We start from the raw sequence: 25,994 nt of genomic DNA, 5'->3' as shown, positions 1-25,994 counted from the left end.
GAGGCCCACCCTTCCGTGGCAGCTGAGGCCGTCTCTGAACACAAACCAGACCTCCCGTGTCCACAGCTGTAGCTTTCAGGTCAATGCCAGCATGGTAAGAGTCAGTTCCCACTCTGTGTCCCATGCATGCGGTTGAAATGGCTGCCCCGTGTCCACCCCACCCTCTTCCTCAGTAAAGGCCGGTGGAGGAAGCCCCAAAGGGTCACGGTCCCCTTTTTACAGATGAGGAAACTGAGGCACGGAAGGGTGAAGTGACTGGCCATGCCCTACAGGCAGACACTGCCAAAGCTCCTGCTCACAGAGCGGGTGGTGGGCCATCTCCTGCCTGGACCACATGAGGTGCTCTGGGGGCTGGGACAGGCTGCGGATTGACACAGAACCTAGGTAGACAGGGTTTGCCCGGACCCCTAGAGGCTCAGAAAGCTGCTAAGGCTGCCTGGCCGGGCCCCCCATCATTGTGCAGCTCCCAAAATAAATCACTCCACAGCCACTTTTGAATTCTGTTTTATGTCAAGCTATAAAAACCTGGATCCTGTTCAACATACATACAAAAGCAGTACTATAAAAAATAATTATTCTAATATTAACAATATCAAACACGCTAACTCCTACACATGTACAAAGACCTTGGGCATCATTTATACCGGCCAGTTCCTGGCCACAGCTTTGTAAGGCAGTACCTGGGAAAAGGGGACGGACCCAAGAGAGCCGGCCCCAAATCCCGACTCAGCACTGCAGAGGCATCAGCAGGGCTGAGTCATGCCTGAGTCCGAAGGGCTCCCTCTCAGGCTGAGAAGGAACTCTCCAGCCCAGGGAGGAGCAGAGCCTTAGGGGTAGCACATGCCGAGCAGGAAAACGAGCTCACATTTTCCTGGGGTAGAGCGAGGTGCCCTGCAGGGCAGGGGATGAACGGAGGCTGCAGTGGGCAGAATAATGGCCTCCCAAAGATGTCCACGTGACAGTCCCCAGAGCCTGTGACTATGTTAGGTTACACAGCCAGTGGGAATTAAAGTTGCAGATGGAACTAAGGTGGCTAATCAGCTGACCTGAAAATAGAAAGACGACCTGGGTTCTCTGGGTAGGCGCAATGTGATCACAAGCATCCTTAAAAGCAGCAGAGCAGGCTGGGTGCGGTGACTCATGCCTATAATCCCAGCACTTTAGGAGGCTAAGGCTACAAGATCGCTTGAGCCCAGGAGTTCCAGACAAGCCTAGGCAACAGAATGAGACCCTGTATCCACAAAAAGTATGTAGCTGGGCGTGGGGGATTGTCTCAGGGGACTGAGACAAGAGGATCACTTGAACCAGGAGATCCAGGCTGCAGTGAGCCTTGATGCCATGACCAGGCCACTGCACTCCAGCCTGGGCAACACAGCAAGACCCTGTCTCAAAAAAAAAAAAAAAAGTGGTGGAGGGAGGCAGGAGAGGGGAGGTCTCAATGAGGTGACGGGAAAAGATTCAACCACCCACAGCTGGCTCTGAAGATGGAGGAGCCTGAAGTCAAGAATTATGGTCAGCCTCTAAAAATGAAAAGGCCAGAAACGAATTCTCCCCTAGAGCCTCCAGAAGGAGCGCAGGGCTGCCGACACCCAGATTTTAGCCCCGGGTCAGCCTTCTGACCCGCAGAACTGGAAGACCTCGTTTTGATCCACGAAGTTTGTGGAAGCTTGTCACGGCAATAGGAAACAAATACAGAGGCCAAAGGGTCAACAGTGAGAGGTCAAGCTTGCCCTGCCCCTGCCCAGACCTCAGCCAGACTTCTGGGTGGCAGGGCCCACAGTGGCACCCCCAGGGCCTGACCCTGCCTTGGGGAAAGGGGAGCCTGAGATGACCCAGGAGGTCTTGGGCCCTTCTGTAGTGGACACCAAGGCCTTGGGGGACCAGCCTCTGGTTGAGGCCTTGGGGGATGAAGAGGGAGGGCTCAGGGCCCCATTGCAGGGCCAGCCTGCAGGGGCCGTGGGGCCATCTGGATGTGACGTCTAATGCTGGCAGTGCGCACAGCTCACCACAGGACCCCACAAGCCCCTGCCAGATGAGAGTTCATCTTTTCCTTCTTTCTCTTCCAGTTCTGTCTTCCATTCCAGCATTGCTGAACCCAGCTCACGGCGGCCCTGGGCTGCAGAGGGCAGATGGGTGAGGCTCGGCCCCTGTCTCCAGAGAGCTGGAGAGGGCCCTCGGCCCCACCCACGAGGAGGACAGTCATGAGGCCGATGGTGGAGGGGCTCTGGACAGAGGTGTCCGGGGATCCCTGAGCCTGGCTGCGCTCTCCCTCCTGGTTCTTTCCTTGAGTGCACACGATCAGCTATCGTTTACAAAGAGTCCTTGGTGTTGTCTGGTTGGCTGCCCAGAATGGGAGCTCCTGCCCCCATTGGACATGTAAACAAACCAAGGTCTGTCCAGTTCCAGCTGACAGGGCCTGCACCTCCGCCAGGGCTAGGCAGAAGCAGCATCAGAGCACAGGAGACCCGGGAGGAACCGAGAGCCAGTGCTGCTCGTAACAGCTCCCAGCGGGGTGTGCCCAAGGCTTGCTGGGCACTCACAAGCAGGTCAGGCCACAGGAAAAGCTAACCAACCTTTATAAGGGAAAATAGGGGCCGGGAGGGCTCCTGCGCCCCTGTGCTGACGTCCAAGATGCTCCGGATGCTCTTGACCTCACTGTTGGATAGGTTCCCCTTGATGGCCAGGATGGCGCTTAGGTGGCCTTTGCTGGCAAAGAGAGCATCCTGTCAGCCCAGCCTGTCACCCACACTCCTGCTCACCAGCTCCCTGCACTCCTGGCCAGTGCCACAGGGCCCGACAGCCAACACCCGGCCCACGAGGGGGCTGCACTTCACTCTCCCTCGCCCACACACTCCACCTGATGGTCCCAAGAGCAGCCATGCCCCAGCCTGCTTCAGGCTGTTCCCCCTGCAATGTTCTTCGCAGGCCCTGAGATGACCGCCTCTTCCCACCCCTTAGGTCTCCGCTAAGATATCCACCCCCAAAAGGCTTTCTTGTCTCTAAAGTCAGCACCTCCTATTATTCACAACCTTGGTTAAACCCTATTTACAACTTGTAATTGTCTGTTTCTTTGCCTGATTATGTCATTATTATTGCTGGCTCTCAACAGAATGTGAGCTACTTAAGGCAGGATTGAGACCTGGCTTCTCTTGTACTTCATTGCATCCTGGTAACTAGAACAGAGGCTGACACCTAGCAGACTTCTCTATAATTGTTGGTGGCATAGGTAGATGGATGGTGGGTGGGTGAGCAGATGGATGAGAGCTAGATGGGTGGAGGGATGGGTGCATGGATGAGTGAGTAGATGCATGGGTGGATGGGTGGCTGGGTGGGTGGTTGAGTGGATGGATAGCTAAATGGGTGGAGGGATGGATGGATGAGTAGCTGGGTGGATGGGTGCTTATATGGGTAGGTGGATGAATAGATGGATGGATAGATGGGTGGGTGGATGGGTAGACAGGTGATGAGTGGGTGAGAAGATAGACGGATAGCCAGATGGGTGAAGAAATGGGTGGATGAGTCTATGGGTGCTTGTATGGTGGCTGAATGAATGAATGGGTGGAATGGATCAGACAGGGACTCGACTTGGCTAAGCTGGGGTCAACCTCGTCAAGACCCATTCAAACTTACCCTAACATGTCAGAGGACCCAGCCCAGGAAGAAACAATGTCCCTGGCCCACCAGAGCCTCAGGCAGCCAAGGGCTAAGCCTCCACTCCCGAATATGAGCCCTGGTCCCAGAGCATAGGCCTAGGCCCCAGAGGCCCCCCAGGCTGGGTGAAGCTGGCCTCTCTGGTCTCAGTCTCCCCTGTCAGAGGCAGTGTCAGGTAAAGCTAAGAGTGTGGGCCATGCAGCCAGACACTAACTAGCCGTGTCACCTTGGACACATCTCGTGAGCTCTCCAGGTCTCCTCTGTGAAACGGGAATGGAAAGTATTGTCCTCGTAGTGCTGTGGTGAAAGCCACTAGAGTGAGCCCCTGGTGAGGTTCACACAGTGACCGGCATGTGGGCAGCTGCCAGGATCTGGGTTCCCAATGCCAGCCCTGTGAGGCCTTGGCTACAGTGATGTGACAGTGGTCCTGAGGTGCCCCAGGTTCTCACCTGAAGTCAGGGTAGCAGGTGGCATAAGTGGCCACCTCAATCTTGATGGCACTGGGGTCCTGCAGGCGAATGATCTCGGCCAGCGTGGGGAGAGCAGGCTGCAGCCAGGTCGCCGGGGAGCCCTGCAGGAGTGGGTGTGGTTGGAGGGAGGGACCCAGGGGTCCAGAGGCTCGGGTCAACAACTCGTTGGGCTTGGAGAGGCACCAACGGCCTATCTCCGACCCTGAAAAGGCTAGGGGAGAAGAGGCAGCCATTTCAGGGAGGGGTGGGAGAGGCAGGCAGGGGCTTACGTGCTGGGTGCAGAAGTGCTGGATGGTGTCAGCACTGGCCAGGATGTGCCCAGCCAGCTGCTGCTGCTGCTCGGCGGTCTTGAGGACCAGGCGCCGCTTGCTGAGTTGGATGATGTACTCCTTCACCAAGTGCAGGTGCAAGGCCTCCATGAGCTCCTGGGAGGGCAAGCAGCCAGGGGCGTGTGAGCTGTCTGCTGATGGGGAGCTCACCACCTCCCTTGAAGCCTTGTAGCCAGGCCTCCAGAGAGAGGCAGATGCCAGAGCAAAAGACTGCACACGTGCTCGTGCGTCCACGTGTGTGTTCACATGCTCACCTGTTCACATGTGCGTGCGTTCACATGCTCATGCATTCACATGTGTGTTCACATGTGCCTGTGTTCACATGTTCACATGCTCGAGTTCACGTGCATGCTCACGTGTGTGTTCACGTGTGTGTTCACATGTTCGTGCGTTCGTGTGTTCACATGTTCGTGCGTTCATGTGTGTCCACATGTTCGTGCGTTCATGTGTGTTCACGTGTGTGTTCATATGCTCGTGCGTTCATGTGTGTGTTCACATGTGTTCACATGTGGGTGTTCACATGCTCGTGCATTCATGTGTGTTCATATGTATGCATGTGTTCACATGTGCGTGCATTCACATGTGTTCACATGCTCGTGCGTTCACATGTGTGTGTTCACGTGTGTGTTCACATGTGGGTGTTCACATGCTCGTGCATTCACGTATGTGTTCACATGCTTGTGCGTTCACGTGTGTGTTCACATGCTCGTGCATTCACATGTTCATGCGTTCACATGCTCGTGCCTTCACGTGTGTGTTCACATGTGCACATGTGTTCACATGCTCGTGAATTCGTGTGTTCACATGCTCGTGCATTCACATGTGTGTTCACGTGTGTGTGTGAGCACATGTGCGTGAGTGTACACAGACGTGCTAGTGTGCGTGTCCAGGCTGCCCCCCACTCCCCAAGACCCAGCCACCAGCCCAGAGCCTCCTCACCTCCCGGAAACAGCCCTGCAGCTCGGAGAACTCAGGCAGCCTCGTGTCCACAGTGGCGATGATGTTTTCCAGGGTCTCCACGGGGGCCGCCCAGCGGGTGTGCGTGAACCTCTTGAACAGTGGCTGAGACAGGAGAGGCAGGATGTCTGGTCACGCCCTGGAGAGGAAGGGCTGCCTGCCGCAGACACATGTGCCTGGTGGAGGGGCAGGGGGCACTCAAGGACTCCCAGGGAACCCAGGCCAATCTCAGGTCCCTGCTCACACACAGGAAGTGGGAGCCTGCTCTGTGCACCCTTATCCAAGGTCACCCAGTGCGGCTCAGGAGCCAGGAGAGCCTGTCTGCCGGCCCGGAGGCCAAGTCCACTGCCACTTAAATAAATAAATTCCTTCATAAACAAGACCTTGTGCTTGGCTGGGCCTGGGAGATCAGTGCTAGGGGATCTGGGGTCACCGCTCGGGCTTCCACCACACTCAGGCCACCCATGGCCGCTAGTCCCTGACACCGGGAAGGGAACCTCTCCCCTTCCTTTTGAGAGACCCCCACTTTACACCCTGCTAAAGGAACTACTTCTTTTCACAGCATTTTCTGTGGATTTCTTGGCCCATAACAGATATGACCCCAGCTGCCGATGACCCTGAGCCTCAGTTGCTGGGAGTCAGGCGCGGGGACGGGGGTGGATAGGAGGGGCTGAGGGGATTGAAGGAAAGGTGTCTGCAGGCTTGGGACTGGGCTGGGTCTGAATCGGGGAGGGGCAGTGAAACTTTTCCAGGCCCTCCCAGCCCCAGGCGGCCCCTCTCAGGCGAAGCCCCAGGACATGATCGGCGGAGTTCAGAGCCTGCCAGGGTCCCCAACCGGGCATCACCGCTGCACCAGAGCTGGCCCGCAGTGCCGTCCACAGGCCTGGAGTGTCTCTTCCCCACATCTTTGCTTCTGCCACTCCTCCCTGGGGGCACCTTCCAGTCCCTCCCTGGGACCCCCGCAACACTGGGCTCCTGAGGGCAAGAGGCTCCCGCTACCTTCAGGTCCTCATGCAGGTTCTGGAGCAGGGTGTCAAAGCCGTGGCTCTTGAGCTCACCCAGGGGACCCAGCAGGAGGCTCAGGGTGTCCTGGGGTACCTGCCAATTCTGCTCCATGGACATCCTGGAAGGTGGAGGCAGAGAGGTCACCCCAGCCCTGCTCAGCCTATAGCCCCATACCCAGGGAGCCAGACAGCCCCCTCTCTTCACTCTAGAACCCTCAATGGCTCCCCATACTCTATGGGATCAAGTCCTCCCATCCATGTTCTCCATGCCCCCAGGACACTCCTCCACCACATCCCCTTGTAACTGAGGGCAAGTGAGCCTCCTCCAGCGGTTTGCCCAACTGCCTAATAGACAGATCACTATACCTACTTCACAGGGTTGCTTTAAGGATAAGATAATGGGTGAAACATCTGCCTGTGTGCTTGCCCCAGGCAGCACTTGGGAATGTTTGCTGCTGCTGCTGCTGCAAGCCATGGTGTCCTCACACATGTTGCTGGTTTGAATTCCACTTTCTGGCCTAAGCAGCTCCTCCTCCCTCCATCTCCCAGCTCCCCTCTCCTGCCTGCCGAGTGACGCCCGCTCCCGCAAGCCCCTCCCAACACTCTCACCGGAAGGACAGGCAGTTGTTGATGTTGGCAATGACATTGGCCCTGTAATTCCTCAGCTGTTTGCCTCTCTCCAGAAATTCATTAAAGGCACGCTGGTAGCTGGTGAAACCAGAAGGGGCACATTACATTCAGGACCAGCCCAAACACTGGGACGACAGCAGCAGCCTCCTCACCCTCCCTGCCAGCTCCCGGGGTTCACTTTTCTGTTTGGCTGCCCATAGCCAAGGGAGGGGCCGCTAGCGCCTGGGCATCATGGAACTGGCTTCACAAGCTAAGGCCAGGGCTCCTGAAGAGGGTACCAGCCCATCTTTGCTGCTCCCAGGCCCTCTCTAGAGTTGGGAGACCAGGTAGCAGTGAGCGTGTGGTTGGCTGGAGAAGCCCTCAGAGGTTGAGAGGGAGAGAGAGAGAGAATTCAGGCGGTGGAGACTAGGAGTGTTGTATGAAGGGGTGGCAGGGGTCTCAGTCCCTCCTGGGGTATCCTCTTTGAAGCTAGAGGCTGCTCTGCTGAGAGCTTTGCTGATGGGGTGGGCGCAAGGGGCTCCCACATTGAATCCTGGTGGAGGTCAGACCACCTGAGGCTCTCAGTGCCCTGGCTGAATGGGAAACAACTCCTGGCTCAGAATGACAGGGACAGGGGTGGAGGGAGGGGAGCCAGCTCAGCTCCCCACCTGAGGCACTAGGGAGGGGCCGTGGCTCTGAGAGAGGTGGCTACAGGGACCCCATCCTGGGCACACACCCACCTCCTCAGGAACGCAGGCAGCTCCACCAGCAGCACCTGCTTTATCTGTGAGCCCAAGTCCAGTGTGATGCTCTCAGCCTTGGCCTGGGCCTGGGAGATGATCTGCAGGGTGTGGTGGGTGAGCTGAGCAGGGGCTCACCTGGACAAGGGGGCAGGGGACGGGGAGGAAACAGGCGGGAACAGAGGGGGTGCCCCGAGGTGGGCATGAGTAGGCACACAGGACGGAATGTGCGTGGGGCTCCCCATGCACGTGCACGGGCGGTACGTGTGCCCTGGGGCAGATCGCAGTACCTGGATGATGTCGATGGCCAGCTCGCTGTGGCAGTAGCCGTCCAGCCTCTGGGGAGGCACATCCTCAGCCCAGCGCTGTGCCTCTAGCTCCAGAGCTCGGTCCATCAACTCCCTCACGTTGGCCTGGAGGAGGAGGGGCAGGTCACTGGGGCACTATCCCTCACCTCGCTCACCTGGAAGACCCGTCAAGCTCCCTGCCCGTGTCCTGTCTGTCTCCAAGCCTCTCCTCTGCCGCCTCCCTGCCCCTCCCCGGCCCAGGTGGAGACTCACCGCCTCATTGGACAGGAATGTGGCCTCCAGCAGCCGGATCTGCCTGGGGGGCAGGAGGCTCCCGAGCCCCATACCCTGCAGCTCACCCACCAGCTTGGGGCTGTTGATGATGTCACTGCAGGCAGGGGAGGCTGGCATGAGGACAGCTATACCCAATCAGCACCACCCCTCAAGCTAGAGCCCAGGCCCTCAGCCTCAGTCTCTGGCAGGCCCAGACTGCCCAGCACACCCTCCCGCACCCCCACCCGGTCCCCATTTCAGATGACGGGTCCTCCATCTACTTAGTTTGGTTTGGAACAGAAACTCTGAAGTCATCATGCCTCCTCTGACTCCCTCACCCCCCCGCCATTAGGTCCTGCTACAAAATAGCCCCCAAAATCAGCAGCCTCATGCCACTCTGGAGCCCTGGCCAGCTCCCATCAGCTCCCCGCTGGCTCACTGCAAAAGCCTCCTCCCGGCCTCTCTGCTCCTTCCCTCACCTCCAACAATTCCTTCTCCACCCAGCAGCCAGAGCCACCTTTAAGATCTGATCTTCTTCCTGCTCCAAGGCTACCTGTCACCCAGATAAAACCCTGCTCCTACTCACAGCAGCCCTGGAATCCAGCCAGCTCCCAGCCCACTGCGCTCCAGCCCTGCAGGTCTTGGGCATCTCACCAGCCCCGGCCACCTCCCAATCCCAGGGGTAGGCCAGAATGGGCAGGAAGGGCTGCCCCAAACTGCTCCACAGACGCAACTTGGCTCACTGTCGTGGCGCCTCTGCAGCGCCCCAGAGCTCCCAGGGGACGGCCCAGCCCTGGCACTTCCTAAGAGGCCTCTGTCTGCCTAGCAGCTTACAAATGACCTTCTGTCTGCCTCTCACCCAATCCAGATGCAGCTGTGTCCCTCCGTTCCCCACATTGCTGGCACACAGGCTTCAACGATGCCCCCCTGGACACCCTCTCACCAGGGCTCCATGCCCAGCTTGGCTTTAGTTGCCTGTTGCTAACCCCAGACCAGCAGACCCCGAGGTCACTGGGACAGAAAGACTGGCAGGCAGGGGTGCAGGTGCCCGGCATTTCCTGGTGAGTCAGGACGAGCAAGCGGGAACTGGCTCCGGGCTGGGTTATCTCTCCTGCGGCCCTGCGGCCCCTGCCCTGTGCCAGTTCCCCTATGCCCTGCTGACCCTCTCCCACCCCCCCCCCCCCCCCACCGGGCCCTTTCTCTATCCTTCTGCCAGAGGCTGACCCTTCAACACCAACAGAGCTCACAGGCCACCCAAGGCCCCCGAGACGGCAGACACTGCCCACACTATCTATACCTCCGGGCTTCCTTCCTAAAGTTTCACACTAGGATCTGGGGCCAGCAGTGGCCAAGCCCCACAGTAACAGCCCCTGGACTCCCCCGCCCTGGGCCTTTCCACACTGCAGTAAGCCTCTCCCCATGCAGACCGTGCGAATGACGGGCACGCCCAGGGATCCATGGAGTCAAGGGATGCCTGAGGCTGTACTCAGCAGGGGTACCAGCTGCACAGCCAGCCTCCCACCTGAGGGGCTCCAGCTCTGCGGTGGGCTCACAGGGTAACCCTACACAACGGGGGTCTAACAAGATACGTGGCCCTAGCCCACCCCTTCGAACTCTCCTGCCTGGGGGTGCCCGCATAGCTCTGCTCAGCTCCAGAGTGCCCTGGAAGAGGACATGCTCAGGAGCACCGACCTTCCTCTCACCTTCTCCCCTGCCTGCCCTATCACCCCTCCTCCTGCCTCCTGGCCTGATTCCCTGAATCAGAGAAGGACCGCTGGCTTTCACCTCCTCCAGGCTGGCTTCCCTGACTTCTCCAGGACTGCTTTGGGCCCATGCTCTGCACGGGGCCTGGCCTCTGCTGCCACAGCCCTTCCAGCTCTGGATGGTTATTGATTGCTTTGCCCCCTCCTCAGACTGGGCGCTCGTGAATGAATGCAATCCCTACCATTTTCTGTGCCTCAGTTTCCCCAACAGCAGAATGTGACTGAGGCCCAGGAAATTAAGGATTCCAAGAGCAACGCAGACCCAGCCCCAGCCTTATCCCTGTGTCCAGGCCCAGTCTCTGCCTGTCCAGGCTCTGCCCCAGGGAGTCCAAGTCCCACCCCTGCATTCTCGGACCCAAAACTCTGCAAACACCGGCCTCACTAAAAGCTGCCGGCGGCACACCTCGACACCCCTCGACATCCCTCCTACAGAGGACACCCTCCCTGCCGGCCCGGGCCCAGCCCCTCGTCTGCTCACTTGGGGTAGAGGTTCTGCACCCAGACCAGCAGCATGTAGGTGTCGCGCTCGCACAGCTCGAACTGCGCCATGGCGGCCAGGTGGGCCGCGAAGTGCTGGTGGTAGCTCTCGGCGTAGGCCGCCACGACGCCGAACTCGGCGGGGAACAGCGGCTTCAGCCGCTCCACCACGGCCTCCAGGTCCTCCTTCATGGTGCGGCCCAAGTGCAGAAAGACGCTCTCGGGGACATCGGCGCCCGCGGCCGGCCGCTGGCCCATGCGCTCCTCTGCTGCCTCCGCCACGCCGCGCCGCCACAGCTGCAGCCAGCGCCGCGGGCGCGTGGCCGCCAGCCCCGACGTCCCCGGCCCCGCCGCCGCCGCCTGGCGGTCCTCGCGCTCCTGCTCCGCCACCACGGCCAGCGCCTGGCGCAGCCGCTCGGGCGCCGCCTCCAGCGGCCGTCGCAGCACGCCCAGCACCTGGTCGCGCAGTAGCTCGTACAGCGCCTCCACCTTGCTCTGGCGTCGCACCAGCTCCTGCTCGCTCTCACCGCCCGCCGCCGCCGCCGCCGCCAGCTCCCGCTCCAGCGCCAGCAGCGGCCGCGCCGCCTCCAGCTGCCCGCGCTCCAGCGCCGCCTTCAGCTCCTCCACTGCGCCGGGAAAGCCGCGTCAGCCCCGGCCCCAGCCCACCGCCCACCGGGCGGGGCGGCCAGCGCCAAGCGAGACCGTCCTCCCCTAGACGCGCACAGGGCCGGCGTCCAACACCCTAAAGGGTGATGTCGGTGTCCCTGACTAGGCTGAAGGCCTCCCAGCCCCCCAGATTGGGGCACAGGTGAAAGCAGGGAGACAGACGCGCCTTCCAGCCCCACTTGCCGGCCCACTGTGCAAGTGGCTCACTCACGCGGATGAGCGCCAACCCCGTCCAGGCCCCAGACTAGCTCTAACCCAGGGTCCTAGAGCACCTGTGGAGGGCGGGCCATCCAGCCCCTGCCTGGACCCGGCTGCGTCCTCGGGCTCCGCTGAGCTGGGCTGACCCTTCTTCTTCTTCCCTTTGGTGAAGACGCAGAACACATTGGCCAGGCCTTTGGACTTCTTCTTCTCCTTCTTCTTCTTGGCCGCCTCTTCCTCCTCCCTATATGGGGCTGCCCCAGCCTCCAGGGGTGGCACCAGGTCCTCAGAGGAGGCCTCCGACATGGAGGCCTCTGACTCTGCCTCTGATGTGGACGGCAACTTTTGGGGGCTTCTAGGGAAGTCGAGGGTGCCTGGCACAGGCTGATGACCCGAGAGGCCTTGGAAGAAGGTCATCATCTTCAGCATCACCCTGGTTCAGGCCTGCAGGCTCCTGCGGGGTCGGGGGTAAAGGCATCAGTGGTCACCATGGACCGGCCCTGGCTCCCAGGCCAGACACACAGCTATGCTGGCTGCATTGAGTACACTCAGTCTGTTTCACCCATTCAACCACCAGGGCTCTGCTCATCTCCTGGCCCAGATGAGCACCAACAACTGTGATCCCTCCCTGGCCACGAGCGTCTCACCACCTACAGCTCCCCTTCCAATACTTCACAGCCCCAGAAGCAAGGAAGAGGCTGGGGACGCCAAGCCCGCCACACAGAGGGGGGCTTTCACTTTACTTGGGCAAATCCTTCGCTGACAGCCCACCCTCTGGGCAGGAAGCAGGCAATGGACACCTCCCTGGATCCCACGGGACCGTAGGGAAGAGGCGGGGCATGGACTCTGTCCCTTTGGACAGAGCAGGAACAGAGATCCAGAAAGGTCAGGGACATGCCGGGGTCTAGAACACCAGAAGCCGGCCTGAGACTGGAACCCAGCCTCCTCCTGCCCAGACCCAGCCCCTCTGCCATCTTGCCCAGTTCTGATCCAGCGGTGGGGTCACAGAAACACAGCTGCTCCAGCTGGGCCGTGAACGGGGCAGAGCCTGACCAGGATCTACAGAAGCCACAGCGGGTAGGAACTCAGAGAGCCTTTCACACATCACTGGGGCAAGGGGCTCAGCGAGTCACAGGGCTGCCTGAAGTCACACAGCAACTCGGGTCCAGAACCCAGGCTTCCTGGCTCCCACACCCCCCCAAATGGGATCATAGCATCATCACAAAGGCTTCCAGTTTCTGCAGCCTTCCTGGGTGCCCATCCCATCTCTTCCTTTCTCTCATCCGGAAGGGTGTTATTTTGGCTTAAACTGTCCCTATAGTCAACAGCTTGGGCTTGGAATTCAGGCCACCTGGTCCCAGAGCCCAGCTCTCCCCCTGCCTCCACATCCCCGGCTGTCCTGCAAGCTACATCCAGACAGGCAAGACCCGAGCCTCCCCCAAGTCCCTGCCCAGCACCTGACCGTTGTCAGAGCAAGGCCAGGTCCACTGGAGAAGAGCATGGCTGATCTGAAAGGGGGAAGCAGGAAGGGGCTGGGCCTCCCCAAGAACTGGGGTGACCTGTAACCTTGATGTCACCTGTCTGCCCCACCCCAAGACTAAATGCATGCAGCCTTGTCTCATGTATCGTGGTAACTTCAAGTGACCCCTGAAACAGCCCTGCAAGGCAGGCAGGATGATCCACCATCCAGAAGGAGAAACCGAGGCTGAGTAGGAGGTGTTTGCCCCAAGCACAGCAGCCATGGGGGCTCAGATTGGGCCCATCAGACTCTTCCCATGGCCCCGCTGCCTCCACCAGCCCCACTACCCTGTCCCCATCCTGGAGGGGCTTGGCCAGAGCCACCTGAGGGACAGCAAGCCTGGGCTCCTCCCACCCCCAGCCCCTGCCATGCTCACCCAGTGCCCTGGGCAGAGTCCCACACTCCTGGATGGCACTGGCCCCCCTAGTGCCATTCGGGTTGAGCATTCCACTCCAGGACCAAGAGGGGCGTGCTCCGGGGAGCCTCAGGGGCAAGGCCACGGGGCACCTCTGCTCCCCACCCAGTGCCCCAACTTCGCTTCCCAGCCCCTCTCAGGTGCATGCCTAGCACCCGCAGGAGCTGGTCTGTCTGGCAGGGCCGCTCAGCCCCACCCTGGGCGCCCAGGCCCCACCTCTGCCATTCTCCTGGGGTGGGGAGGGTAGCCTTTACCAGCAATGCTCCCTGCCAGCCTCACCTCAGCCTTCCCTGTCCCACCCCACATATACAAGGCTCTGTCCCACCTCCAGACACAGCTCCTGCAGGACCCCCACAGCATCACCGCCTTCTCCCCTCTGTGACACGAAACCCAGAGCGCCTGAAGCCCCCTGCTGCAGCCCCCTGGGCCTTGCCCCAGGTCTCCACTCTCCGAGGCAGCTGGTGCCATGGAAAGAGAAACGCTTTCAGTGTGGGCTCAGCACACCTCTCACTAGTGCGTGGACTGCACACCTCCTTCCTTCACAAGCCTCCGTTTCCCCTTCTTTGAAAAGGGGATGAGGACCCCCACCTCACAGTGCTGCTGAGGGGATGTGGCCAAACCGCGTGGCCAAGTGCTGGGCGCCTAGCTGGGCCTCAGTGGGGGTGAGTCTCCTGTGTCCTGAGTCTGTCCTGCAGGCAGCAGCGAGCGGGTGCAGCCAGAAAGGAAGAAGGGGAGGAGGGGCGTTCCTTTAAGCCTTGCCGCTGGTTGGGCCCACTGAGGCAGGAAGGGGCCTGCTGGGAGGCTCGTAGAGTGGTCACAGCCAGTGGCTCAACACCGCCCCCCAGCCTCCTGCTGCCCGGCCTCTCCTCAGGTCCACTGGCCTGGCTCGCCTTCCCGGTCAGGGCTGATGTCCACACACCTCCCGGGAGCTCGCTGGGCCCCGCTCCTTCAGTCCTGGGCAGGATGTGGAAGGCGCACCCATCCCCCGATGAGGACACCCGGGCACGGGCGAGGAAGTGACTTGGCCTGTGTCGCCCGGTCCCCGGGGAGTCACGCAGGACCTGGGGCCTTTCTGCTGCTAATGGAGGGGAGACCCCTGTGCCCGCCCCAGCCCCGCCCTCCCTGCCTCTGGCAGGTCCGGGCCCTCCGCCGCGAGCGCCAGCCTTGGCCCCTCTGCGCCCCGACGCGCGGACGCTGGGCGCCAGGGCCTCAGTTTCCCTGGCAGTGGGGCCAGGGTCCCTGGGAGCGTCCAGCCCCCTCCTGTCCCCGCCGCCGCGACAGGCTCTTCCCTCGGGGAATCCGGCCTGGCCTCGGGGTAGGGGCGGGCGAGGAGCCGCGCGGAGCGGCGGGGAATGGACGCGTGGAAACGGAGGTCACTTACCGTGTCCTGGCCGGGCCGCCACTGTCCTGGCCCCAGTTGCGCAAGGCCTGAAATAGTCGCAGACTCGGCCCCGCCCCGCCCCGCCCGCCCCTCCTTCCCCGCCTCGCCGCAACCGCGGAAAACCCGCGGGCGGAGGCCAAGGCCCAGTGTGGCCCGGCTGTGTCCCTGCGTCCCAGGGGCTGGGCGCGCCCGGCCTGCCCAGCGGGGGATGCGGGGCGCTGTCACTTCCTCCCAGCAGCCGGGCAGGGGCGGGGGGCTGGCCGCGCGTCGCATGGTATGTGGAGTTCGGGGGACGGCACGGGGAGGACGGGGTTGTCAGGCGCGGGGCCATTGTCCGACGACGGCTCCTGATAGGCCGCCTGGATGGGGCGCGCTTGGCCGCGTTCCCGCGTCACAGACCGGCTCCAGCTGCGGGAGAGCCCGTCCCACCCCAACTCCCCCAGCCGCCGCTCTGAAGTGTTCCGGTATCACCGTGGCCACAAGGAGGCAGGGGACGGGGGCTTCCTGAAGGAGGCCCCCTGAGGGGAAGGGGGCTACACGGCTGGCCAGAGTGCTGGCCGCGCGGCTGTGCACAGGGCCTTGCGCCCCTCCGGTCGTCAAGCCTTGCTTGAAATGCGTAAATGCGGAAAGGTGAAGTGGCTGACCTGGGTCACACCGCTTTAAGTAGCGGAGTGGGGTTCCCTAGCCAGGCCTATGGGACTCCCGCTGGAGCCTTTCCCCCTCTGGGGCTAGGGCTGGACCCACAGGCTGCTGGAGCAGGCAGAAGGGGAGGGGCCCAAGGCCCAGACTCCAGGGCCTCGTCAGGATCATCAACCCGGCTTTGCCCATTCAGCGCAGGCCTCCGTTTCCGGGCCTGTTTCCCCATCCACACTGTCTCTCAGGGTCTGTTTTGGGAGATGTGGGGGTGGGGCATGTGGGGAGGATGGAAAGGGGCTGTGAAGGGAACCCACTGGAGATTCACTTCCTTCCTTATTTCACATGCTAGGCTAGGAATTCCTGCCCTCTGGAAAGGACCCAGTCATTTAGGAATTTCCCGCTGGGCACGGGCTTCCCTCCTGCCTCATTGGGGCCTCTGCTCCTCCCCTCTTTTGTTTGGCCTCTTTCCCCGCCCCCTGCTCACTCCGCCAGCCCCTCTCCAGCCTAGTAACAGGTCTTCCAGGACCAGGGGGGCCAGCGGAGTGGGGGCGGCTGTGGGTTCAGGTGCCCTGGGAACTGAGAACTTCCTTTTCCAGAGCGCTGGCCAAGCGCCAGGTTTGCACTCGGATTGCCATCCCTCCTGCCTCTGGGGAACCTGTGGGGGAGCGGATGCAGGAGGCCGCCAGGATGCAGGATAGGGCGTTAAGGCTGCCAACCCCACCCCTTCTCTCCTAGGACTCCAGGGATGACATTTTTCAGATGACTCCACAGAGCCACAGTGTCCCGGGGCTGGGAGGGTCCTTCCATCCGCACTGCGCAGATGGAGTTCATCCCCACAGGGGCGATGAAGATACGGGCTGAGGGGCCCTGGCCGGCGGCTGCCTTCACGGCTGGCTGCTGTGGCCTCATTGTGCAATCCCCACAAGACTCTCCTGCCAGACTCTGTTCCCCCACCCCCTCACCTCCCCTCCCATTCCCAAGCAGATCGGGAAATTACTCGGGAAGTCTGCATCTGCCAGGAGGGCGTTGTCAGGCCTTAGGCTCCACTGTCCCCTCGGAGGCAGCCCCTGGTCTCCACGGGCTTTGCAGGGCCGAGGCAGGGCTGCCACCCTTGTCCCCCACTGACAGCAGTGGCCGGCCCAGAGCACCGGCCGGGGATTGGGAAACGAGGCTGCTGCCTTGGACTTGTGTCTGCACCAGTCACTTCCCCTCTCTAAGCTCAGGCATGAGGGTCAATGTTAACATACGTGAAGTCCTCAAGGAAAGTCTTCTGAAAATGGGGCAGCATGGAGGCCCAAGGGATGACAGCCAATGGGGCCCATAGGGCAGGAGCAGTCCTTACCCTCTTCTCGCAGATGCAGAAAACAGTTCCCAAGAGGCCAGGCACTTCCAGAGGAGCCAAAGGCCAGCCTATGGCTCCTCCCCAGCAGGAAGCCAACATCACATGCTGGGTGGGGATGTTTGTGACCAGTGGCCAGCGGCTGTCCCATTCCCCAGCTCCCCAGGGCACAGGCCAGGGGCAGTGAGCAGGGGGCTCTGCCTGGCGGGGAGGGCAGCAGACAGGAGCAGACTGGCAATGACCTCCCCATTTAGCCTTGAAGGCGAGTGCGCCAGCACCTGGCCAGGAGCCACGGTCAGCTCCTCGCACGCAACCCAGGGCCTCAGAGGCTAGGACACATGGGATGTTCCCTCCCTTCTCTCTGCCAGAGCAATGACAGCTGACTTTTCAAAAATTATTATGGTACAATATACATAATGCAATTTATAATCTTTTAAGTGCACAGTTCAGTGGCATTAAGTATATTCACAGGGTTGTGCAACCAACACCACCCTCCACCTGCAGAAATCTTCACCTGGCAAAACGGAAACTCTACCCACTATGCACTAACTCCCCTTTCCCTCTCCCCCGGGCCCTGGCAACCACCTTTCTACCTTTCGTCTCTGTGGTCTTGACTATTCTAGGTACTGCAAATAAATAGTCACACAGCGTTTATCCTTTTGTGTCTGCATCTGCCAGGAGGGCGTTGTCAGGTTGATTTCACTCAGCATAATGCCTTCAAGATTCATTCATGTGGTAGCAGGTATCAGAATTCCTTTCCTTTTTGAGGCTGAATCATATTCCATTGTATGGATGGGCTACACTGTGCATCCATTTATGTCTCCGTGCACACTGGGATTGCTGCTACCTCTTGGCTGCTGTGTACAGTGCTGCTATAAAACATGGGTGTACACCAGGTGTGGTGGCTCATGCCTGTAATCCCAGCACTTTGGGAGGCCCAGGCGGGTGGATCGCTTGAGCTCTGGAACTCAAGACCAACCTGGGCAACATAGTGAGACACTGTCTCCACCAAAAATACAAAAAATTAGCCAGGTGTGGTGGGGTGCACCTGTAGTCCCAGCCACTTGGGAGGCTGAGGTGGGAGAACCACCTGAGCCTGGCAGGTTAAGGCTGCAGTGAGCCATAATTGCACCACTGCACTCCAGCCTGGGCAACAGAGTAAGACCCTGTCTCAAAACAAAAACAAACAAACAAAAGACCACGGGTATGCAAATATCTGTTCACGTTCCTGCTTTCAATTCTTTTGGGTAGACTGCTGATGTTTGTTGATCTCCACCGGTGCCAGGCGTTGTTCTAAGTGTTTTGTATACATTAGCCGATTTCATCGGACAGCCTAATGAAGTGGGCACTAACTCTCTTCTTTTCACAGATGAGGAAACTGAGGCACAGAGCGGTCCAGTCATATGCCAGCCAGTGGTGAAGCTAGGAGCCCCTTCACTAAGCACAGCGTTATCTTGCTTCTCCTCCAATGTTGCTCAGCGTCTGAAATTTAGCTTGATGTATTTAAGTCAGACACAAGAAAGGACTTCCAGACCAAGGAGTTAAGGTGCAGAAATGGGAGGTACTATCCTTCACTCCTTTTTCACCTTGAAAAAAAATTTTCCCAATCTTTTTCATTACCTCATTTAGTCCATTAATTAAACCTCCACCTGCACCCTGTAGGGCAGCAGAAAAGGCCGATTCAGCACGGACCAGAGAATAACACAGGGAGGCGCATGACTGGCCCTCTCTCTCTGCGTTCTTGAAGGCACCTAGGGGAAAGCTCTCCAGAACAGGGGTAGTTGGGGCTGGGCATGGTGGCTCACCCCTGTAATCCCAGCACTTTGGGAGGCCGAGGCGGGCAGATCACCTGAGGTCGGGAGTTCGAGGCCATCCTGACCAACATGGAGAAATCCCGTCTCTACTAAAAATACAAAATACAAAATACTGAAAATACAAAATTAGCCAGGTGTGGTGGCACATGCCTGTAATCCCAGCTACTCGGGAGCCTGAGGCAGGAGAATCACTTGAACCTGGGAGGCAGAGGTTGCGGTAAGCCGAGATCACGCCATTGCACTCCAGCCTGGGCAACAAGAGTGAGACTCCATCTCAAAAAAAAAAAAAAAAAAAAAAGGAAGAAGGAAGAAGAGGGCAGTCGAAGGCAGAAGGGAGAGCAAGAGAGCAACCTGGAGCAGGGCCCAGGGTGGTGGGTGATCACGAGGGGCAGAGGGCCTATAGGTGGCTGGGCCTGGCCAGAGGCATGGCTGCAGCTGCTAGCCTTGGTCACAAGAGTGGTGCTGACCTCAGGGTGGGTCCCTAGTCCCTCCCCCAGCAGCCCGGGCCCACTTCCCTCTGCGTGATGACTTGCACTTCCCACTGCCCTGACCCTCGTTCCCAGGACCCCAGCACTCACCCTGCTTCTCCCTTTCACTTCTCAGGCTGTCACCACCCTGAGACTCTTCCTGGGGATGCCCTACTGTCTGCATGGGGTGGGGCCATTGTGTTCCCTGTTGACAGATAAGGAAACCGAGTCTCAGAGAAGCAGGCACAGAGGTTGAGGCCTTAAGCCTGCGGTCCCTGCTGCCACCCAGCCTTCCCCAAGAGGAGCAGTGACTTGCTCAGCATCACCTACAGCTCCATGAGACCCTGGCTGAAGTCTGCTGACCTCCTCCGGGACTGTGGGATGGCCAGGACAGCTGACCAGAAGCCACTCTCACGGCACATCCCCTCCTGCAAAGGAGGGAGCATGAGGACCCTCAGCAGCCCAGATATGCACCATCAGGCGGTACCCCACCCCAGCCCCACGGGACACTGTCGATTTGTTGATAGCCCCCCCGCCCCTTTCCTCCTAGGAGGAAGCCAGGCCAAGGATTCCTTTCCGTATTTGACAGATGGAGAAACTGAGGCCTGATGACGTATGGCTTCTGCAGCTCTTCCATGAGTCTGACCCACTGTCCTTGCTGGAGAAGGGCCACGGGAGAGAAAGCAGGGCCTATGGGGCAGCAGGACCCCACCAGTGGCCTTCCAAATAGTGTGGTGTAGGAGGGCTTCCTGGAGGAGTGGGTCCTGGTGGAACTCATGGGCATAGGAAGTTCTCTATGCCAGCTGCAAGCGGCCACTCTCCTCCCCAAGTTCAGCTCTCCTGAAACTCTAGTCTTTCACCACAGCTCTCTGGTAGTGATGCAAAATGCCCAAGTTCCGCTCCGGTCCCTTCTGCCTGGGGTTCCTGTAGAACATGGGCCCTTCTCGGAGCCGGCATAATTTCCAGGAAAACAGCTGCAGAGCCACGGTCTATGCAGGGTTCTGCCAATGACAGAGGCCAGTCACGTGGCAGGAGCTCTCTTGTGAAGCCCAGTGCTGCTTCATGGGGCTATTTGGGGAAGGGAGACGGGGAGGAGAGGGGAGGGAAGGGGAGGGAAGAGGAGGGAAGGGGAGGGGAGGGAAGAGGAGGGGAGGGGAGGTGTTACCAGGAGAGACTGTATCCAAGTCCTGAAGCACCAAAGTATGTTAGCAGCAGCAAATCCATACAGATCTGCAGCAACCTCAGTTCTTACCTCCTCAGAAAAGAGAATTCAACTGAGAGGTCTAAGGCAAAGTGAGAGAGACTGCAGCAAGTTTCAAAGCAGGAGTGAAAGTTTATTTAAAAGCTTTAGAGAAGGAGCCTGGGCAACATGGCAAAACCCTGTCTCTACCAAATAATAAAAATAATAACACAAAAATTAGCCAGCGTGATGGTGGGCACCTGTGGTCCCAACTACTCGGGAGGCTGAGGTGAGAGAATCACTTGAACCCGGGAAGTGGAGGTTGCAGTGAGCCCAGATCATGTGGCTGCACTCTAGCCTGGGCAACAGAGCAAGACCCTATCTCAAAAAAAAAAAAAAAAGGCTGGGAGCGGTGGCTCACGCCTGTAATCCCAGCACTTTCGGAGGCCAAGGTGGGAGGATCACCTGAGGTCAGGAGTTTGAAATCAGCCTGGCCAACATGGTGAAACCCTGTCTCTACTAAAAATAAAAAATTAGCCGGGTATGGTCCCAGCTACTTGGGAGGCTGAGGCAGGAGAATGGCTTGAACCCGGGAGGCAGAGGTTGCAGTGAGCCAAGATTGTGCCACTGCACTCCAGCCTGGGCGACAGAGTGAGACTCTGTCTCAAAAAAAAAAAAAAAAAAAAAGTGGATGGGCGCGGTGGCTCACGCCTATAATCCCAGCACTTTGGGAGGCCAAGGCAGGCGGATCACCTGAGGTCAGGAGTTTGAAATCAGCCCAGAGGTTCGATTCCAGCCCAGAGGTGTCTGAGTCCAGAAGCTGATTCGAAATGCCAGCCCTGACTCCTGGACCACCAGAGTCCAGCACACGGTGGGCACCTCACAAACAGCAGAGCTTCCCATGATGAGGCAGGAGAATAGGAGGCAGGGAACCTAAGGCTGTTTCATTCCAACTTCCTAGAACTATATTGAAAGGAAAACCCATACAAAAAATTAACTGGGCGTGGTGGCGGGCACCTATAATCCCAGCTACTAGGGAGGCTGGAGTGCAATGGTGCTATCTCGGTTCACTGCAACCTCTGCCTCCTGGGTTCAAGCCATTGTCCTGCCTCAGTTTCCTGAGTAGCTGAGATTACAGGTGCCCACCACCATGCCCAGTTAATTTTTTTATATTTTTAGTAGAGACAGGGTTTCACCATGTTGGCCAGGCTGGTCTTGAACTCCTGACCTCAAGTGATCCACCCACCTCGGCCTCCCAAACGGCTGGGATCACAGGTGTGAGCCCCCGCGCCCGGCCTCACCCTAGCCTCTGACTGGTTGCTTTTTACAACCAATCAGATGTCTGCACAGGAGTGTGACCTTTGTAACTTCACTTCAGCCTCTGGTCGGCTGCTTTCCGCAACCAATCAGGTTGATTGCAGGCCACCACTTCATTTACATGAGGTGAGCATGAAGTGGTCAACGGGAAACTTCCAGGGGATATTTGGACCCAAGAAGATTCTGTATCTGGGCTGTTGAGCCGCTGCTCGGGCCACTCCCACACTGTGGAGTGTACTTTCATTTTCAGTAAATCCCTGCTTTCGTTCTTTCGTTGCTTCGTTCTTTCGTTGCTTCATTCTTTCTTTGCTTTGCTGGGCATTTTGTCCAATCCTTTGTTCAAAACGCCAAGAGCTTGGACAACTTGCAGTCATGACCCTCTACTGGTGACCTTTGTTTTCCCCAAGATTCTAAGAGTCCATTATTTGAGGATTCTATCCGTCTAAGAGCCTTGAGTTCCTCATTTGATGTTTACAGGGATCAAGAACAACTGCCTAGGCCAAGCGCAGTGGCTCATACCTGTAACCCCAGCACTTTGGGAGGCTGAGGCAGGAGGATCATTTGAGGTCAGGAGTTTGAGACCAGCCTGACCAACACGGTGAAACCCTGTCTCTACTAAAAATACAAAAAATTAGCTGGGCAAGATGGTGGGTGCCTATAATCCCAGCTACTTGGGAGGCTGAGGCAGCAGAATCGCTTGAACCTGGGAGGTGGAGGTTGTAATGAGCTGAGATCACGTCACTGCACTGCAGCCTGGGTGACACAGTGAGACTTCATCTCAAAAAAAAAAAAAAAAGAAAAGAAAAAAAGAAACGACTGCCCTATCCTCTCAACCACCTCCAGCAAAAACAGGTTCCTCACCAATGCCCATTCATATAAATTCCTTGGGCAAGAATCACTTTTTAACAACTCAAGTGTCCTGCAAGGAACCTCGGTCACTTCTGGGAATGGGAGCAGGAAGACTAGAGATAAGAAGGGGACTTTTTACCTTATACCCTTTGCGTATCTTTTAAATTTTGACCTATGTGAACGTTTTGCTCCCCAAAACATTATTAAGCATTTAACACATTTTTAAGGCTGCTAATAGATGGGTGGGCATATGTGCAGACAGAAGTGAGGGTGTCCCTGGAGAGGCCCAGGCCCCCGGGACCCAGGAAAAGATGGACCGAGGGGTGGGTGTGACTTGTCCAAGTTTCAGTTCCCTCCAAGTGTTTCACAAGACCAGGGTCCCAGGAGGCCAGGCTGAGATTTGGGTGGCTCCCAGTGAGATCTGATCCTGTGACCTGGGGCACTATGGGCCCTGCCCTCTGCAGTGGCAGTCTTGCTGCAGCACAGTGACCGGCAGGTGCCCACTGACCAGCCTTCCACAGGGAAGGGGGGGGACGGGCAGTGTTGTGGGGCAGCCCACTCCTGGCCACCCCCCTGGGCCTCATGATGGCCTGTGAGCTGCGTGCACCGACGGCAGCCCTGGGCTTCTTTGTGGTAGCAAAGGAAGGAAGTTTGATTGGGGACGGGGTTAGCCTTGGGGACCCTGCAGCCTCCTCTCCCAATGTGGGCAGCAGTGAGGGGTCCTGCAGTCACCTTCCAGCTGCTGGGGATGCTGCCCCCATGTACAGGGGCCCCCTGAGTACTGAAGCCAGGAGGCAAGGGGCTGGGGTCACCAGGCGAAGAAGGAAGAGGGCAAGCTGTGCAGGCCTGGAGGGGACACACGGACCGCCACTCACAGCACGCCCTCTTGCCAGGAACACTTCGAACAAGCTCACTGGCTCCCTACTGGGCACTTCCTCCCACGTTACCAACAAGAAGACTGGGTCGGTCCCCCGCTAGAAGGGGCAGAGCTGAGACTGGAACACAGGCCTGCATGGCTCAGTCTCGTGTGTCTCCCACATGACACACTCAAGCAGGGGCCAGCCACAGACACCAGGAGACCAGGAGGGAGGGATGGCCTCGGAGGGCTGCTGGGCCCCAGCCTGAGCTGGGGGAGGCGGCTCTCCAGTCTCCTCTCACCCCACACACGCTGTCCCTGGGCCAGCAGGTGTGTGTGTGCGCGCGCATACACACATACACACACACACACACATATACACACATACACACACACACACACACACATACACACACACACACATACACACATACATACACACACACATACACACACACACATATACATAAATACACACGCACAGTGGATCATCTCTGCAGATCAGAGTGTGCGGGCCTGGGGCGTGTGGGTTCTCTGTGTCTTCTCTCTGCCCTCCCAGTTAGGCCTGGGGTGGGGCCCCAGAAGATTCACAGAGCAGATCCAGTCTTGAGCACCTCAAGCTCAGGGACAGAGACCAGAGGGGACCCCAGGACATGCAGGAGCCCCAGGCCACGGTGGCACTGAGGGAAGCCCAGCTGGCCCTGAAGAGGGAGGAGACCTGGGCCATGCAGCAGGGAACAGGCGCCGGCAGAGGCTGGGGGCCAGGGGCCGGCAGGCAGGGCCTGGGGGCTGAGCTTGGGGGCAAGTAGGATGGTTCCAGGCTGTCCTGCTTTCTGAGAGGAGTGAGGAGACTGGGCAAGGGCCTCCATCCTGGGGGTGCTGACAGGGGCTGGTGCACATAGGTGCACGTGCACAGACACAGAGACACACACACACACACACACACACGGACACTTCCTTATCAGCCAGGTGACCTGGCCAATGAGAGCCCAAGTACCTCTCTGACAGCCAGCCCCACCCCCGCCCGCACCCTGCAGGCTTGGCCTGGACAACAGATGGCCAAGGAAGCACTGCAGGCTCATTGCAAGGTCTCATGGGCTCAGCCTCCACCCCTTAGGGCAGAAAGGCCAGTGGCCAGACCCCAGGACTGAGGCACCCAGGGTGCCCTGGTCTTGGCCCCGCCTCTGCCCCCAGCCTCCCTGACTGCATCCTCTAGGAGCTGCCATCCCACCCCCAGCTCGGCCTGGCTTGGCCTGGGAAGCCCCAGCCCGCAGCCCCCAGCCCCAGCCACCGCTGGGTTCAGGAGGATCTGCACACATGGCACACACACCCTCCTGGCAGGGAGATACAGGTGCACATGTGCACACAGTTCCTGCCAGGAAAACCCTGACTTCCTGTCTCTGGGCCTAGGAACCCTCAGGGTCTAAGCCGGGCTCCCCTCCCTCTGCCACCAGCCGCTCAGCCTTCAGCACCTCTCCCCAGCCTCTCTTGGGGCCCCCCGCTCCCGGTGACCTCCACTCAACTGAGGTTTTGCTCCAGCCTCAGCACCTCACCACCCCAACCCCAGGGTGCCCAGGGCCTTCCCGTAGGTGGGCCTCTGGGAACATGGGGTCACAGGGAGGCCAGGGCCCCAGCCTTAGGGCTGGCTCTGACTTCACCCTCCCCAGCTGAGGAGGCACTGACAGCACCCCCATTTCACAGCTGGAAAAAAAATGAGGCAGTGAGATAAAGGAACCTGCCTGCATTCTCACACGTGGGAAGTGGCAGAGCCAGGACGGAACCCCCTCCCCAACCCCACAGCCCAGCCCCAGGACCCTCCAGCTCCAGCCAAGCGGCTCAGTGAGGAGCCCGAGACAGAAGGGTGGGGAAGGGGGTGGCAGGGGCTCTTTGGGGAGAACTTGACCAGGACCAGACAAGACCAAGCCCTCCCCTCTCCCCTCCCATGCACGCTGCCTGGGACACTCATGGCCACCAGGTCAGGGGTGGGGTCAAGCAGGGGAGAGGCTGACCTGTCAATCACCTGCCGCCTCTTGGACCCCTCCCCTAGGAAAAGACATGCCCCTCTGGCCCCTGGCTGGGAGGATCCTAAGCATGATGCAGTGCCGACCTCTGTTCTCTGCCAGCCTGTCTTCCCATCAGGGACGGGACCGCTTATTGGCACCAGCATCACATACCTGCCCCCACCCCAGCCCTGGAGATGGGGAACCCCAACCCTCCCACTTCCTCATTCCTGCCCCACCTGCCCCACCCTGCCAGGGGAGGTCTGGATATTCCCTTGCCCCGGCCTGCCCTGCTCCTGACCTCCAGCCCTGGTACCCCCATGGAGGAGGGCACTGCCCCAGCACTTGCTCCCAGAAGAGACAGACAAGCCCCGGGCACTCAACCCCCAGGCTCTAGGCCCCAGCAAGACTCAGGCTCCAGGCCCCAGCCCTGGCGTAGGAACTGGGGCAGGTCTGCCCGGGGAACTGCCCCCTGACTGTCCACAGCGCAGGGAAGGGGCCTGGAGAGAGTGGGGAGAGACACGCCCCCTGCTTGCCTGGCGCCACAGCCTTTCAGACTCCTTACCCTGTCCTCAGGCGACCCAAGTTTGTGGAGCTCTTGGAACCTTGGCCCACCTGCAGTCACCTGCCCCCTGCTCCCGCCAGGGTCAGGGTCAGGCCCAGAGACACTATGGGGGCCCACTGTGGAGGGCTGGGAGGGGCGCCTGTCACCACCTGTCTCAGCTGCTCTCTGGAAATCTCCCCATCTCAACTTTCAGCCTCCCCAGCCAGCCCGGCTGCCAATGCAAATGGGTTTC

At 59.2% G+C, this 25,994-nt stretch overlaps 1 protein-coding gene and 1 long non-coding RNA gene across 6 annotated transcripts; one reads left to right on the top strand and one right to left on the bottom strand.

Moving 5' to 3' along the window:
• Positions 1 to 488: 488 nt before the first annotated feature.
• Positions 489 to 14,844, bottom strand: TNFAIP2 (TNF alpha induced protein 2). Of its 5 annotated transcripts, none has more exons than XM_024231841.3 (13): positions 14,740 to 14,844; positions 11,499 to 11,878; positions 10,562 to 11,186; positions 8,321 to 8,435; positions 8,051 to 8,173; positions 7,761 to 7,861; positions 7,021 to 7,119; positions 6,407 to 6,530; positions 5,390 to 5,512; positions 4,391 to 4,546; positions 4,101 to 4,222; positions 2,574 to 2,706; positions 489 to 2,116 (listed from the first exon to the last, which is right to left on the bottom strand). In XM_024231841.3, exons 2-13 carry the CDS (start codon positions 11,851 to 11,853, stop codon positions 2,003 to 2,005), a joined length of 2,190 nt encoding a protein of 729 aa, XP_024087609.1. In that variant the 5' UTR covers positions 11,854 to 11,878; positions 14,740 to 14,844; the 3' UTR covers positions 489 to 2,002. The 5 variants fall into 5 exon arrangements, 4 of the variants coding, with proteins under 4 accessions (XP_024087609.1, XP_063571816.1, XP_063571817.1 ...); XM_063715746.1 differs by lacking the exon at positions 14,740 to 14,844 and adding an exon at positions 13,684 to 13,904; XM_063715747.1 differs by having other exon boundaries at positions 489 to 2,706; positions 14,740 to 14,843.
• Positions 14,845 to 15,132: 288 nt separating this feature from the next.
• LOC129049950 (uncharacterized) lies at positions 15,133 to 18,737 on the top strand. Its single transcript, XR_008513376.2, has 3 exons — positions 15,133 to 15,369; positions 18,084 to 18,275; positions 18,377 to 18,737. It is a non-coding gene; the product is annotated as an uncharacterized LOC129049950 (long non-coding RNA).
• The last annotated feature ends 7,257 nt before the right edge of the window (positions 18,738 to 25,994 follow it).

This window comes from Pongo abelii, chromosome 15, assembly GCF_028885655.2.
Source record: "Pongo abelii isolate AG06213 chromosome 15, NHGRI_mPonAbe1-v2.0_pri, whole genome shotgun sequence".
In the NCBI taxonomy this organism is placed as follows: Eukaryota; Metazoa; Chordata; class Mammalia; order Primates; family Hominidae; genus Pongo; species Pongo abelii.
Note: the sequence above shows the minus strand (reverse complement) of the source record. Positions and strands in the feature narration are given on the sequence as shown.

What these genes read in the sequence shown, in the direction of transcription:
- TNFAIP2 (XM_024231841.3), bottom strand. Translation starts at nt 11,853, where the DNA reads ATGCTGAAGATGATGACCTTCTTCCAAGGCCTCTCGGGTCATCAGCCT. An exon ending in GGATGGCCCGCCCTCCACAG is followed by an intron (nt 11,187 to 11,498) that starts GTGCTCTAGGAC and finishes TTCCCGGCGCAG; the next exon opens with TGGAGGAGCTGAAGGCGGCG. An exon ending in ACCTGCTACCCTGACTTCAG is followed by an intron (nt 2,707 to 4,100) that starts GTGAGAACCTGG and finishes TCTCTTTGCCAG; the next exon opens with CAAAGGCCACCTAAGCGCCA.